General features: G+C 38.2%; 1 protein-coding gene across 4 annotated transcripts in view; it reads left to right on the forward strand.

Moving 5' to 3' along the window:
• Positions 1-1,527: 1,527 nt before the first annotated feature.
• LOC137002680 (cadherin-2-like) overlaps positions 1,528-14,594 on the forward strand; it is a 74,370-nt gene continuing 61,303 nt past the window's right edge. For 3 of the 4 annotated variants that reach the window (XR_010891904.1, XM_067362493.1, XM_067362495.1), the window contains exons 1-2: positions 1,528-1,771; positions 2,780-2,894. Coding sequence is in view for 3 of the 4 variants with exons in the window: in XM_067362493.1 (XP_067218594.1) it covers positions 1,715-1,771; positions 2,780-2,894 (172 nt within the window). In the remaining variant the exon portion in view is untranslated. The remainder of the gene's footprint in view (positions 1,772-2,779; positions 2,895-14,594) is intronic. The other variant, XM_067362494.1, reaches the window with a different exon arrangement.

The following is a 14,594-nucleotide window of genomic DNA, read 5'->3' on the forward strand; positions in this document are numbered from 1 at the left end:
AATAATAATAATAATAATACACATAAACAATGAGAGAAATAGTATAGCGATATTGTGCATATTAATTGTTGCAATAAACAGTATTACTGAATAAATAACACGTCTAATTCAATGGCAGATTTTTTATATTTATCCCCTCATGGCATGGCCCGCGGGTCCCAGTTTGGACATCTCTGGTTTAGAGGATTATAGATGAGTTTATGTTTACTTAAGCTTTCTTGAGTAATCTATATTTACCATGCTTCAGTTCTTAATAAATCATGCATTTAGAAAATCATTTCAGCTGTGTTATACTGTATTTCTTCTGACAGCTAGATGGAGCCAGAGCATTACTTTCAGAAAGCATTTACAGTGCATCCGGAAAGTATTCACAGAGCTTCAGTTTTATCACATTTTGTTATGTTACTGCCTTATTCCAAAAGGGATTAAACTCATTATTTTCCTCAAAATTCCACAATTAATGCCCCAATATGACAATGTAAAAGAAGTTAGTTTGAAATCTTTGCAAATGTATTAAATCACATGTACGTAAGTATTCACAGCCTTTGCCATGACAGGTAATGACTCTGTGCCATGAGTCTGTGAAGACTACACTTATTAGAGCATATTGTACGCCTATGTATACTACCCATTGGTGATGGCGTTATAGAAAGAGCAGCATGCAGAAACTCAGTGTAGCATATAATGATGGAATGATGCTGCTGCTTAGGTGCCATGATGGAGCAGAGCAGCGCAAGCCAAATGTTTGTCAGTGTTGGCGTGTCCACCTGCTCTGCTTTTCTTGTGTTTCTGGACCATGTGTGTCCTTAATAAAGTTTTGATTGAATGATTGATTTACTTCTTGAACACTGCACACCTGAGTCCGTGTTGCTTTCACCTTGACGCGAACCATCCGCAGTTCCAGTGCAACTGGACTCAGACCAGTTTTTACATCAACAATTGTTCATGTGAACCGTACCCTGTTTCGAACTAAAAGGCCAGTGTGAAAGCACCCTTAATGAGTGAGTCAATTCTTTCAAACTGATTTTCCAGAAGACAGATACAAAGGTGTCCTTATAGGCTATGAAAACTCAATTATGTAGTAGCCTAATGTCCTACTTTTCAATATGAGGAGAAAATCTGGATGTGGCTGTATAGATACAGGATATGAAATGGATCAGCATTGGTCGCAAATCCATCACATATTAGAATGATTTCTGAAGGATCATGTGACACTGAAGACTGGAGTAATGATGCTGAAAATTCAGCTTTGATCACAGGAATAAATTACACTTTACTATATATTCACATAGAAAACAGCTATTTTAATCCGTAATAATATTTCACTGTTTTTACTGTATTTTTGATTAAATAAATGCAGCCTTGGTGAGCAGAAGAGACTCTTTTAGAAACATTAAACAAACCTCTGATCGCTCGTGTGTGTGTGTGTGTGTGTGTGTGTGTGTGTGTGTGTGTGTGTGTGTGTGTGTGTGTGTGTGTGTGTGTGTGTGTGTGTGTGTGTGTGTGTGTGTGTGTGAACGGTCTGCATTGACGCTGACGCTGCTGTGTCCGGCAGGGAGAGTCAGGGAGAGGCAGAGAGAGGCAGTGTTTCTGAGGGAGTTTCACTTCAGTAGCAGCGGAGGAGCCGATAAAAACAACACAGAGATTCCTTTATAAAGACTAGAGAAAACGACTCACACTTGACACGGATTCAGGAGCATAAACAAGCACATCAATGCTGCTCATCCCGGGCCGGGCTTTGCTTCTCTCTCTCCTCCTGACAGGCTCGCAGGTAAATGTGTTTGTGTGGAAATGCGACAGCTAACAGTGAACCTGTTTCTAGTCAGTGTTTCTGCAGGAGAATCACTCGCGATGTTTTCCGCACAGAAGCGCTTCAGTCGCGGCACTGATGCAGATCAAACCCGTTACAGTGACGCAGGAAACGCCTGGGGAACTTCATTTTATTATGGCGTCATGAAAAGTGTATATTATTGCCAGGGGACTGTGAAACTTTCATCTACCTTCAGATTTAAAATCAGTTGTTTCACACCCACTTTGATGTGAAATATACTCAGTTTTGGGCCTCAGAAGTTTATAAGGATAACATTAACAGGATTATCAAGTTTAAGAGTAAATGTGTGGTAAATTGATATTAGGCGCACTGAAACCATCCAAACTGACTGTAGTTTAATTGCTGTCTGAAATTCAAAAGTAAAATCAGCGGTGCCAAAGTTTTCGAGTTTATTAAAAAATAAAAAAATAAAAACTTTTTCGAGTTTATCGCATTTTTTCAAGTGCTTTGAATTGTCATTACTAATGGAAAAAATTAAATTTGAAACTCTATAAATCCAGTGAACATGACAGAAATTATTAATAAAGTTAAATGAGAACAAAGATGCTACCAATATCAAAACCATGAAAAGAGAACATGTTTACTGTGTGCCACTGTCAATCAATCAATCAATCAATCAATCAATCAATCAATCAATCAATCAATCAATCAATCAATCAATCAATCAATCAATCAAAACAGTGAGGTTGCTGAAATGGCTTGAAGGAGACCCAATATTTGTTTAATTGTCATTAGTAAGAAAACTGTAGTAGGCTAACTGTGCCTATTAAAGTGTTTCATTTGTCATGTTTTTTTCTTGTGCTTTAAACAGATTTTAGTCACAATACGACTGCAGTTTCTGGTTGATCTCTTTGGCTTTATTACCTGAATAATCTGAATGTGTGAACAGCAGCACTAAAGCAGGAGGTGATTGTTTGTGTGCTGATGAGTGTCTGTGGTGTTTTGTAGTTTCTGGACGCAGAGGACAGAGACAGCGGCGTGTGCCGGCCGGGTTTCTCTGAGGATTCATACACCACAGTGATTCCTGAAGCTGTGCTGCTGCCGGGACAGCCCGTCTTCACCGGTAAACATGAGACCTTCACACACACACCGCTGTTCCTCTGTGAACATCAGCTCGTACAAACTACAGCCATGTGACCCTGCTCGAAAATTCACATCAGTCACACACATAAGGGTGCGCACGTTCATTTAGTGACAAAATGGTCGGCAAATGAGCAAAGAGTTAAAGTTGTAGGTGATCTGGAAAAGAAGTTTAAGAAAGAAGGTTTGGAATGAGAGTCAAAATGACAGAGAAATGTGTATTATATCCTCGCCATGATTCAGTGAATCAAAGCAGACCAGCTTATCCAGACCAAATGAACCAAGTGTTATATAAATATTGTTATTTTTGACCGCCAGAAGTTTGCCTAACGTTACATCTTCTTAAAGGGGTGGTTCAGTGTTTTTTTTCTAGGCTTGATTGTGTTCTTGGGCACAGTTTAACATGTCTTAATGCTTTCTTTTTTTGAAAACGCTGTATTTTTCATATATTTAGCTTTATTCTATACCTCTGTTTCCACTGTCATATGAACGGCTCGTTTGACTTCCTGCTTCTATGAAGCCACTCCCTCTGAAATACTCAATGTGCTCAGATTGGTCAGCAGACCCAGTGTATCGTGATTCGCTGAAGCGTCTGGAAACGGCACGCCCCTTACCATTCGTAGTTACGCGCTAAGCTGGAAATGTAAATAATGGTGTCTATATTGCTGTATCAAACTAAGCCCGAATCAGACCCAGATGAAGAGGGTAAAGCAGAAATTCTCCAATCGTGGCTTTTAAAGGATGTTTATGAATGGTATTTCATTTAGTATTTGTGTCAGTGTTTAGATGCAGTCACTGCTGTTTGTTAGCTTTCAATATACAGTTTTACTGTAGCCGAATACATGACTGAGTAGTCGCATTTTTGTAAAGGTAGCGTTTAATTTATAGCATGAACAACTGTTTGTCTATGAACATAGAAGTTTGTTGGTGTTTGTTGCACTAGAATTTAGCTAACTGGCTAGCAAAAACGAGTTGCTCTTTGTATATGTCCTTGATGCATTAAAAATAGCACCAGAACTATAAGCTTAAAAGACATGTACATACAATAAATTGTACTTACAGTTTGAAGCCAATAAACAGCAGCTTCTGCTTTTAAAGTGGGAACTGCTTCAACTTTCAGTAAAAGCTTTTGTGCAAATCCAGCATTGAACTCGTGTAGATTCAGGAATCTGTCTTCAGCGCCGCATCCAGTGTAGAAAATATCACAGACTATAATGGGTTCATTATCTATTGACGCGTTGCGTCGCGCAGCTCGCATTCGGTGTAAACAACTCTTCCACTTCCATTATGCTGCGCCACATGGCCTCGCCCACTTTGTTCCCGGGGGCGTGTTTATGTTAATACCAAGGGTTTATGATGTCACCAACCCAGAAAGAAGCTTGTTGTAGTCCAAACCGGTCGTTTTTGTAGGCAATAATCTGCCATAACTTTAAAAGACAATATCTCCGTTTGCATTAAACGTACAGCGCTGTAACTTTACAGATACTGTTTATGCTCAACCAGCAACATCACACACTAACTAAAGTTAAAAAAGTGAAATCGCATTGAACCACCCCTTTAATAGTTTGGGAACCTACCATGAGATCTGCAAATTTCTGTTTGTGTTTTTTTTTCCTGCTTTTTTTAAATTTGTTACTTATACTGCAGCTGTTGTTGTGTTTGTTGTCCTTGTCAGTTATTTGTCATGTAGTGATCATTCACAGCTAATCTTTAACGTAATGTTTATTTGATTGTCATCAGTAATGTCATTTGTGTGTTAAATATGGGGACCTATGCGCATCCGACAGAGATTCCCGGGAGCATTTGTGGATCAGTTGTGTGTGCATGTGTGGTTATTATGATACTGTTTTCAGTCAACATGTGTTTCATCAACTAAACTCAAGCTCTCTGGTTAGACATCAGTATCATGCTTATATGGAAACGGTTATATTTATCCATCTAAAAGTTTGTTCATGGGATCAGTTAAAGTAGCGGTTTCTTTTGTATGCTCCATACATGCACCTATCTGCCGTAACTTATGGATATGACAGCAATGATCAGTCAGTTCAAAATAATTCACACTGACAGAAATCCTGAATGCAGACATGATGGAACTGGCAGTAGTGTGATTGTTTTGGGTGGGATTGATTGAAGTCGACTAGCCTCAGCGCTGTCCATGGTGACTCTTGAGTCCAGGACCCAATTGCGCTCAATGGGACACCAGACGATCTAAACAATACAGCTACAAAAAAATTGTTTCTAAGATGGCACCTGTCATTTTAGGTAGTTCTCATCATGCTGACATATGTTTAGATGTTTGTTTTTCTAGTATGTTTGGCTTTGGTTAGCTATTTGATGCTATAAAAATGGGGTGTAACGTCATGATTGACAGCTGTGCTAGCGAATGAGGCTGTGGGAGTGGGAATGTGGGCAGGACCTTGATCCCGCAGCTCCACATTAGGATCAATAATGACATCATCGACAACGTCCGTTTCTGGGATATTTTGACTTCATTTTTCTACAGTGGAAGGATATGGATCATCTATAGTCTAGATGGATACATTTTGCTACCTTTCTTCCTGCTGCTGTGACTAAATTTAACCAGAGCTCTCACTGGGAATGGAGGGAACTCTGAAAAGATTTCGACTGGGTGATGGATTAAATTTGACAGGTTGCTTAATATTGATTTAGGCAGAAGTAATCACACAACTTTGGTATAGACGCCAAGGGTGTTCATTTATTATTTTTATTTGCAACTGAACCCCTTGCAATTTCAACACAGAATAGTTCAGATATGAAAGGTGTAACAGTAGGTGAGAGGGAACAACACTTTTCTTTTTCATAGAAGATACTGTGGTATTCCCTAGAAATGTACAGGCTTCTATTCAAACATGTAATAATACGACAGCATTAGGATATTTTTTCAGCCTATACAGTTGATGACAATAAAAGATAACAAAAGGTGCTGTCACGGTGCATGGTTGTAGATAAAGTACTCAATGAAGGAGAATCCAATAATGAAGCTTTAAAGGTGCCCTAGATTTTTTTTAAAAGATGTAATATAAGTCTAAGGTGTCTCCTGAATGTGTCTGTGAAGTTTCAGCTCAAAATACCCCATAGATTTTTTTTAATTAATTTTTTAACTGCCTATTTTGGGGCATCATTAACTATGCACTGATTTTTTTCAGCACTTTTTCCAGCCCTTTAAGAGATGCGTTCCCTCTGCCCCACAAGCTCTCGACTATACATTGCATTTACAAAGTTCACACAGCTAATATAACCCTCAAATGGATCTTTACAAGATGTTCGTCATGCATGCTGTATGCATGCTTCAAATTATGTGAGTAAAGTATTTATTTAGATGTTTACATTTGATTCTGTGTGAGTTTGAGGCTATGCTCTGTGGCTAAAGCTAACATTACACACTGTTGGAGAGATTTATAAAGAATGAAGTTGTGTTTATGAATTATACAGACTGCACGTGTTTAAAAATGAAAATAGCAACGACTCTTGTCTCCGTGAATACAGTAAGAAACGATGGTAACTTTAACCACATTTAACAGTATATTAGCAACATGCTAATGAAACATTTAGAAAGACAATTTACAAATATCACAAAAAATATCATGCTATCATGGATCATGTCAGTTATTATTGCTCCATCTGCCATTTTTCGCTGTTGTTCTTGCTTGCTTACCTTGTCTGTGCACAGATCCAGACGTTAATACTGCCTTTCCTTGTCTAATGCGTCGAATGGGCTGGCATTATGCAAATATTGGGGTCATACATATTAATGATCCCGACTGTTACGTTACAGTCTGTGTTATGTTGAGATCTGAGTGTTTTCTGGAAGTCTTTTAAACAAATTAGATTTACATAAGAAGGAGGAAACAATGGAGTTTGAAACTCACTGTATGTCTTTTCCATGTACTGAACTCTTGTTATTTAACTATGCCGAGGTAAATTCAAATTCTGATTGTAGGGCACCTTTAATCAAAGGAACCAGGAGAAAACAACATACGTCGTGCCAGCAGCCATATCACCCTGTAGCCCAAGACTGGTTGCCCACTGAAGCTAAGCAGGGCTGAGACTGGTTAGTACCTGGATGGGAGACCTCCTGGGAAAACTAGGTTGCTGCTGGAAGAGGTGTTGGTGAGGCCAGCAGGGGGTGCTCACCCTGTGGTCTGTGTGGGTCCTAACACCCCAGTATAGTGATGGGGACACTGCACTTTCAAAAAGCACCGTCCTTCGGATGAGACGTTAAACCGAGGTCCTGACTCTGTGGTCGTTAAAAATCCCAACTTCCCAATGTCCTTCGAGAAGAGTAGGGGTGTAACCCTGACATCCTGGCCAAATTTGCACATTGGCCTCTGTCCTTCATGGCCTTTTAATCATCCCCATACACTGATTGGCTTCATCACTGTCTCCTCTCCACCAGTAAGCTGGTGTGTGGTGGGCGTTCTGCCGTCGCATCATCCAGGTGGTGCTGCACATTGGTGGTGGTTGATTCCCCCTTCCATATGTGCTTTGAGTGTCCAGAAAAAAGCGCTTTATGAATGTAAGGAATGATTATTACTATTATTATTATTATTATTATTATTATTATACACCAAACGTAAAGGATAACTGACAGAGACTGAGGGAGAATATATACAAGACAAATAAAGGGGCAAGCGAAACTAATTAACAAGACACATCTGGGACCAACGAACTCAAATCAGGGAAACCATCGAAACAAACCAGTGGCGGGAAATTTGAGAATAATGAACATGTGACAAAGGAAAACAAACACAGAACCCTGACAGACAATTCGTAGACAGACAGACCGCAAAGAAACATATCTGTCATCTTTTTTTCTTTTAGCCATTTTTTTATCTTTGAAATGACTAAACTCTGTAAACTGCTTTACATTATGAAAATGATAAAATCTTTAGAAGCTTCTCTCAAAAGCTAAAATGTAAAAAAAGTGAAATTCTTAGTATTAATTCCAGTAATTCCATTTTTACTCTGTATTGTAGCATGGAGGTCGCACGGACCGAATGTTTTCACCAACCATGATCGCAAACAGAACGGTCAAGAATCTTGTTTGGATTTATTACAGTTTGTCGTAGATTTAGTAGCAGCAGATGTCATGAAGGACTGGCTGTATGACACTCTAATTCCAGCAGAATTTCACAGTCAACATGGCTAAACTCCAACATACATGTTTGTCTTCAGATCATCAGCGTTTTTTTTTTTTTTTTTGCCACATTGAGAAGGTTAAGTAAAATTCTGGGCAACAAATTTATCATTTACACACTTTTAATCAGCAGGGCAAATATTGCAACATTTTTTTTAATGAATCAAGAGAAGCAGAAATCTTTTTCACAATTAAAATAGGATTAATCATGCATCCCTATGTATAGAGAAGGTATACTGATACTGATGTTATTTCAACAGCTGTGCGAAAATTTAATCTGCCTTTATTTACAGGTGCAGGTAATATAATTAGAATATCATCAAAAAGTTGATTTATTTCACTAATTCCATTCAAAAAGTGAAACTTGTATATTATATTCATTCATTACACACAGACTGATATATCTCAAATGTTTATTTCTTTTAATTTTGATAATTATAACTGACAACTAAGGAAAATCCCAAATTCAGTATCTCAGAAAATTAGAATATTGTGAAAAGGTTCCATATTGAAGACACCTGGTGCCACACTCTAATCAGCTAATTAACTCAAAACACCTGCAAAGGCCTTTAAATGGTCTCTCAGTCTAGTTCTGTAGGCTACACAATCATGGGGAAGACTGCTGACTTGACCGTTGTCCAAAAGACAATCATTGAATCATTGCACAAGGAGGTTAAGACACAAAAGGTCATTGCAAAAGAGGCTGGCTGTTCACAGATCTCTGTGTCCAAGCACATTAATAGAGAGGCGAAGGGAAGGAAAAGATGTGGTAGAAAAAAGTACAAGCAATAGGGATAACCGCACCCTGGAGAGGATTGTGAAACAAAACCCATTCAAAAATGTGGGGGAGATTCACAAAGAGTGGACTGCAGCTGGAGTCAGAGCTTCAAGAACCACTACGCACAGACGTATGCAAGACATGGGTTTCAGCTGTCGCATTCCTTGTGTCAAGCCACTCTTGAACAACAGATAGCGTCAGAAGCGCCTCGCCTGGGCTAAAGACAAAAAGGACTGGACTGCTGCTGAGTGGTCTAAAGTTATGTTCTCTGATGAAAGTAAATTTTGCATTTCCTTTGGAAATCAGGGTCCCAGAGTCTGGAGGAAGAGAGGAGAGGCACACAATCCACGTTGCTTGAGGTCCAGTGTAAAGTTTCCACAGTCAGTGATGGTTTGGGGTGCCATGTCATCTGCTGGTGTTGGTCCACTGTGTTTTCTGAGGTCCAAGGTCAACGCAGCCGTATACCAGGAAGTTTTAGAGCACTTCATGCTTCCTTCTACTGACCAACTTTATGGAGATGCAGATTTCATTTTCCAACAGGACTTGGCACCTGCACACAGTGCCAAAGCTACCAGTACCTGGTTTAAGGACCATGGTATCCCTGTTCTTAATTGGCCAGCAAACTCGCCTGACCTTAACCCCATAGAAAATCTAGTGAAGAGGAAGATGATATGCCAGACCCAACAATGCAGAAGAGCTGAAGGCCACTTTCAGAGCAACCTGGGCTCTCATAACACCTGGGCAGTGCCACAGACTGATCGACTCCATGCCACGCCGCATTGCTGCAGTAATTCAGGCAAAAGGAGCCCCAACTAAGTATTGAGTGCTGTACATGCTCATACTTTTCATGTTCATACTTTTCAGTTGGCCAAGATTTCTAAAAATCCTTTCTTTGTATTGGTCTTAAGCAGGGATGGGCAGTATTTATGATACATGCATTTCAAATACGTATTTCAAATACAAAATAGTATTTTGTAATTTGTATTTGATAGGGTTGATGAAAATGACATTGTATTTTGTATCAAAATACTTTAGTGTTTTGTATTTTTGTATTTTTAAAATACTGTAAAATACTTTGTAAAAAAGTCAACATGATGACATCATACAATTGTAGCCTCTCATTGGTGCCTACTCAGTATCAGAACAGAAAATTGGTCCATATGGAAGAAGGTGGTCAAGGTAAGAAATGTGCAGGCTGCCAGCTTTCCATCAATTTTTAGCATGAATTTTTAGCATGAAAGTTTTGGTGTTCGTTTTGGTAGCCTAGGCTAAATAGTTTACCAATTTACATAATGTTCTTGAAATATTATACTGAGCAGCAGACCCCTATATTTATGATTAACAATCAAATGATTAATTAGTTAGAAACTTGCCATGAATACAGGTGCCATCAGTTGTCTTCTTATGAATGACTTGTCTGTCAGTGAGTAGGCCCTTCATTACAAAATGCCAAGTAACTAAATTAAAATACAATTATGAGTCATTCGCAAACATTAAACTGTTGGTTACTAACCTTCATCTGGGAGATCACAGGGATTTGTGAATATTTGATCTGTTAAAGTCACAATATGTAATTTTTGCCACTAGAGGTCACGTATTCAAAACAAAGGTGTAGCTTGATGACACCTTGATTTTGTGAAATCATGGGATGTGTTGTTTTCACGTCTACAGCCGGTGGAAAAGAATCGGGACGGGACTCGGGCAGAAATCACGTTTGTGTACATTATTATTAACATTACTGTAGTATGAAGCAGAGCAGGCCAAGTGCTGTGAGAGCATTAACGAGGCCACTGGAGCGATTGATAATGATAGACGAGTGCAACACACACAAACTTTTATTATGCCACAGCCGCTACTTCCACTTCTTCTGGTCATTCGTATTTGGGGTAAAGCAGTGCTGTTTTATCATGTTAGACATATATTTGTGTTTGTTATAATGCTACTCTGCGTTCACTCAGCGGTTGCTATGAGACACTTAATGCACACTGCAGTAAACTAGTTCAATATTAGTCATGGTAAAACATGGTACTCGCAGTAAATCAAGAAAACAAGATTCAAACAAAAAAGACTTAATTTTGAGCTATATCACAATGATTAGTTTTCTGCCGATGAATGTATCCAAACAGTTGCTCACCTGTTTAATAAAACCGGAAATCGAGGGTATGATGTCATTAATGGGACACATGGACACGGTCTGTGTCCTGGTTAAAATAGCTTATTTCTCTGGATTTAAACATTCTTGGAAACATTTGGGATAATGTAAGTACACAAGTAAACAAAATATATAACATTGTTCTTGTTGTTTTTTGGATATTTTAATTAAAAAATCCTACATATTGTGCCTTTAACTGTCATATGTCAGATTTATTGCATACCTCGGGCAGAGAAAAGCTGTTGCTATCAAACATTTTTAACTTAATCAACTGAGTCAGTGTAATGCTGAAGGGATGGATCAAATGGGCCAATTGATAGAAGGTTTGTGAAGAACTTTCATGCTCCCTTATAAAAATATTTTTCAGTATTTTTAATATACAAAAACACAGTAGTTTATTTTGATACATGGTGTGGCTGCTGTATTTTTTTAGTTTATTTTGATACACTTAAAATTAAGCTATTTGGTATTTTATTTTAAAATACATTTTGATGTATTTTTGCCCAACCCTGGTCTTAACCCTCTGGAGTTTGAGGCTGATTTGGGCCCTGGAGAAGTTTTGACATGCCCTGACATTTGTGCTTTTTTCAGTTGTTCATAAACATATTAATGGAAAAAGTGTCATTACACTGTATTTAGCACAAACTAGGCTACCATAATATGTGAGGAATATGTATGTACATGTTTGTATTTTTGAAGGAATAACATTTATGCATGGTTATTGAAAAACAAAAAAGCTTAAGTCATTGAAATAAGTATAATTTCAGAAAAAAGTATAATAAATCTGTTTTCACAAGACTTCTGGGTATTGGAGGTTGTAGACTAGAGTTTTTGCTTCAGAATTATGTAAAAATTATGCTGCCTACTCCTTCATATAAAAAAATATATTGATTCAGTTTTTGTAAGACACTTTTTGTCAAGAAACACAGTATGCATGGAGGCGTGAATCATCATCAATAATGGGTCATTTACACCTGAGAAGACAAAAGAATCACATAATAATGACCTGAAATGACTTGCATATTAATGAGGCCTTTCAGTCAGGTAGGCTGTGAAAAAACCCTCTGTAATCATGTCTCAGCTCATCATAAAAAGCAATACTGTGAAATATTATTACAATTTAAAATAATGGATTTTTATTATATTCTTTAAAATATAATGTATTTCTGTGATGCAAAGTGTCTGAACAATTATGTTACTTCTATGGCATTTCATATAGGCTTTTAACTTAAAAGCATGCACATTTGGAGAAATATTGATGGATTCTTATATGTATATGTCAATTTTCTATACTGAGGAGTAATATTTATTCAATATTTATTGTCAACACTATGATTGCTGGATTCTGTGTTTTCAATTCATACTTGCAGCCGGAGGGCGCTCTGTACACCTTTAGGTCACAAATTCATATAAAGAAGAACAGGAACCAGGAACTAACTGCATGTCTTCTAGAGATCGCTAACCATGGCTTTAACATCCAGATAAACACTTTTCAAGACAATAAATACACGATTGAGACGATGTATGCATGTATTGTCTCTGAATTTGCCTCTGAATAGCACTGGCTCCGTGGGCGTTGCCGCATTAGTGGGTAATGAGCTGAATCATGGATTTCTGACATGGCTCTCTTTTCATACAGATTACATAAACACAGAAGGTTTGTTTTCAATTTGACTTTCACAATTTAAAACCTGACATTTCAACGTTTCTTTAGACATAAGTGTCATTTTTTTTGTCATTAGTATTCATAAGTTACAGTTCATTTTCTGAGAACTATCTGATTGGACTTTGTTCAGAGGGAGACGAGAGATCATGTTTATTTTACAAAAAGCACAACATTGTGTTTTTACGCTGAGTGTACACAAATAAAAGAAGACATTCTATAGGTTCAATTGATATATTACTAATAGCTCTATGACAAGAAATGACAGAGTACTTTAAGTCTGTTTTGCTGCAATGTGAAAAAAATCCTGCAAAACGCGCCGGCGTGTTACCCGACTCCAGAGAGTTAAGTAATTGTAATGTGTTCATACTTGCAGCCGGAGGGTGCTCTTGACATTTGATATTCAATAGTATTATTGACATTTATTCAACAGTGCTTCTGATCTGCCTGAAAAAATATGTACCAGTTATCACTGTAAAGCTGCTTTGACACAATCTGCATTGTAAAAAGCGCTATATAAATAAAGGTGACTTGACTTGACTTGACTTGTTCAAGTTTGTTGGAAAGGAAGAGGACAGGGTCGGCTTTGACTGCTGACTGAGCTTTTATTTCAATAACAAGTGTCCAAACAAAAGTCTGTGCAACGCACAACAAATAATCCACATCCACAGACGGGCTTCACTCCAGTAGCGATCTCCAGATCAGTCCCAGTGTATCTCAGTCAGCAGTCCCTCTCTCTCTCACACACTTCTGCTTCTCCTGGTGTTTTATCCTGTCTCCACGCCAATTACTGGAATTAGAAACAGGTGTTTAACCCACTCACTCACCATGCGTCTCCCGGCTCTCTCTCCGGTTGCAGACTCCGCTGAACCAGGCCCCCCTCGCCACAATAATATTCTAAATTTCTGAGATACTGAATTTGGGATTTTCCTTAGTTGTCAGTTATAAGCATCAACATTAAAAGAAATAAACATTTGAAAGTTATCAGTCTGTGTGTAATGAATGAATATAATATACAAGTTTCACTTTTTGAATGGAATTAGTGAAATAAATCAACTTTTTGATGATATTCTAATTATATGACCAGCACCTGTATATATATAGAGAGAGAGAGATTAGGAGTTTTATGTACTCTGACCTGAGAACCACCATTGTCAACCATAGAAAATCACACTTATAGTAATTGGAAGTGTCAATTTATCCTTGTTTTAAAATATATACGTTTAGAGGGATTAAAACAAAATTCTTTGTCCTACTTATCAGCAAAGAAGAATCTTGCCTATTTGCCCAAACCCATCACATTAACACCAGAAGCAAATTACTGCAGCACAAATGGCTCTTCAGGTCCTACATTTCCCTGTCAAGGTACATAAAGTGATGAAAAGCTTGGTTTTCTAGATAAACGTGCTAGACGGGCAGCTTTGTCCACTGTGCTGTCTTTGCTTTTTCAGTGTCTTGCTGTTTTTTAAGCTCCTCGCGCATGATCAGTTCTGAGTGTCTGATGAGAACAGCACAAACAGAGGCATGTGTGGTCCTGTTCTCATTTGTTTGTTGTTTAATTGTTGCTTAAGGGACGTTAATACAGTTGTTCCTGATGAATTCCTGCTGTAGTTTGTTGGAGTCACATCCCAGGTTCATATGCTCATTGAGACAGTTTAACTGCAGAGTTGCTCTAAAAATATGTCGCAGTTGTATGTACGTGTGTCCTGTCACTGGAGAATGTAACGGCGCTGGTCAGTCTCATAAATAAAGATTATCTAATCTTCCATTTGTTTATCACAGAGAGGTGGTTATTAATCTGACACAGGGCTGATAATGGAGCAATTTCTGTAAGTGGGTGTTGGTCGACAGTCACATGAAATACACCATAGACCATGCTGGTTATTCTTGACCCGACTGACTAGTGCTTTGATTCTCAGTTAGTTTCTTTGC

This window comes from Chanodichthys erythropterus, chromosome 16 (genome assembly GCF_024489055.1).
Source record: "Chanodichthys erythropterus isolate Z2021 chromosome 16, ASM2448905v1, whole genome shotgun sequence".
NCBI classification, from domain to species: Eukaryota; Metazoa; Chordata; class Actinopteri; order Cypriniformes; family Xenocyprididae; genus Chanodichthys; species Chanodichthys erythropterus.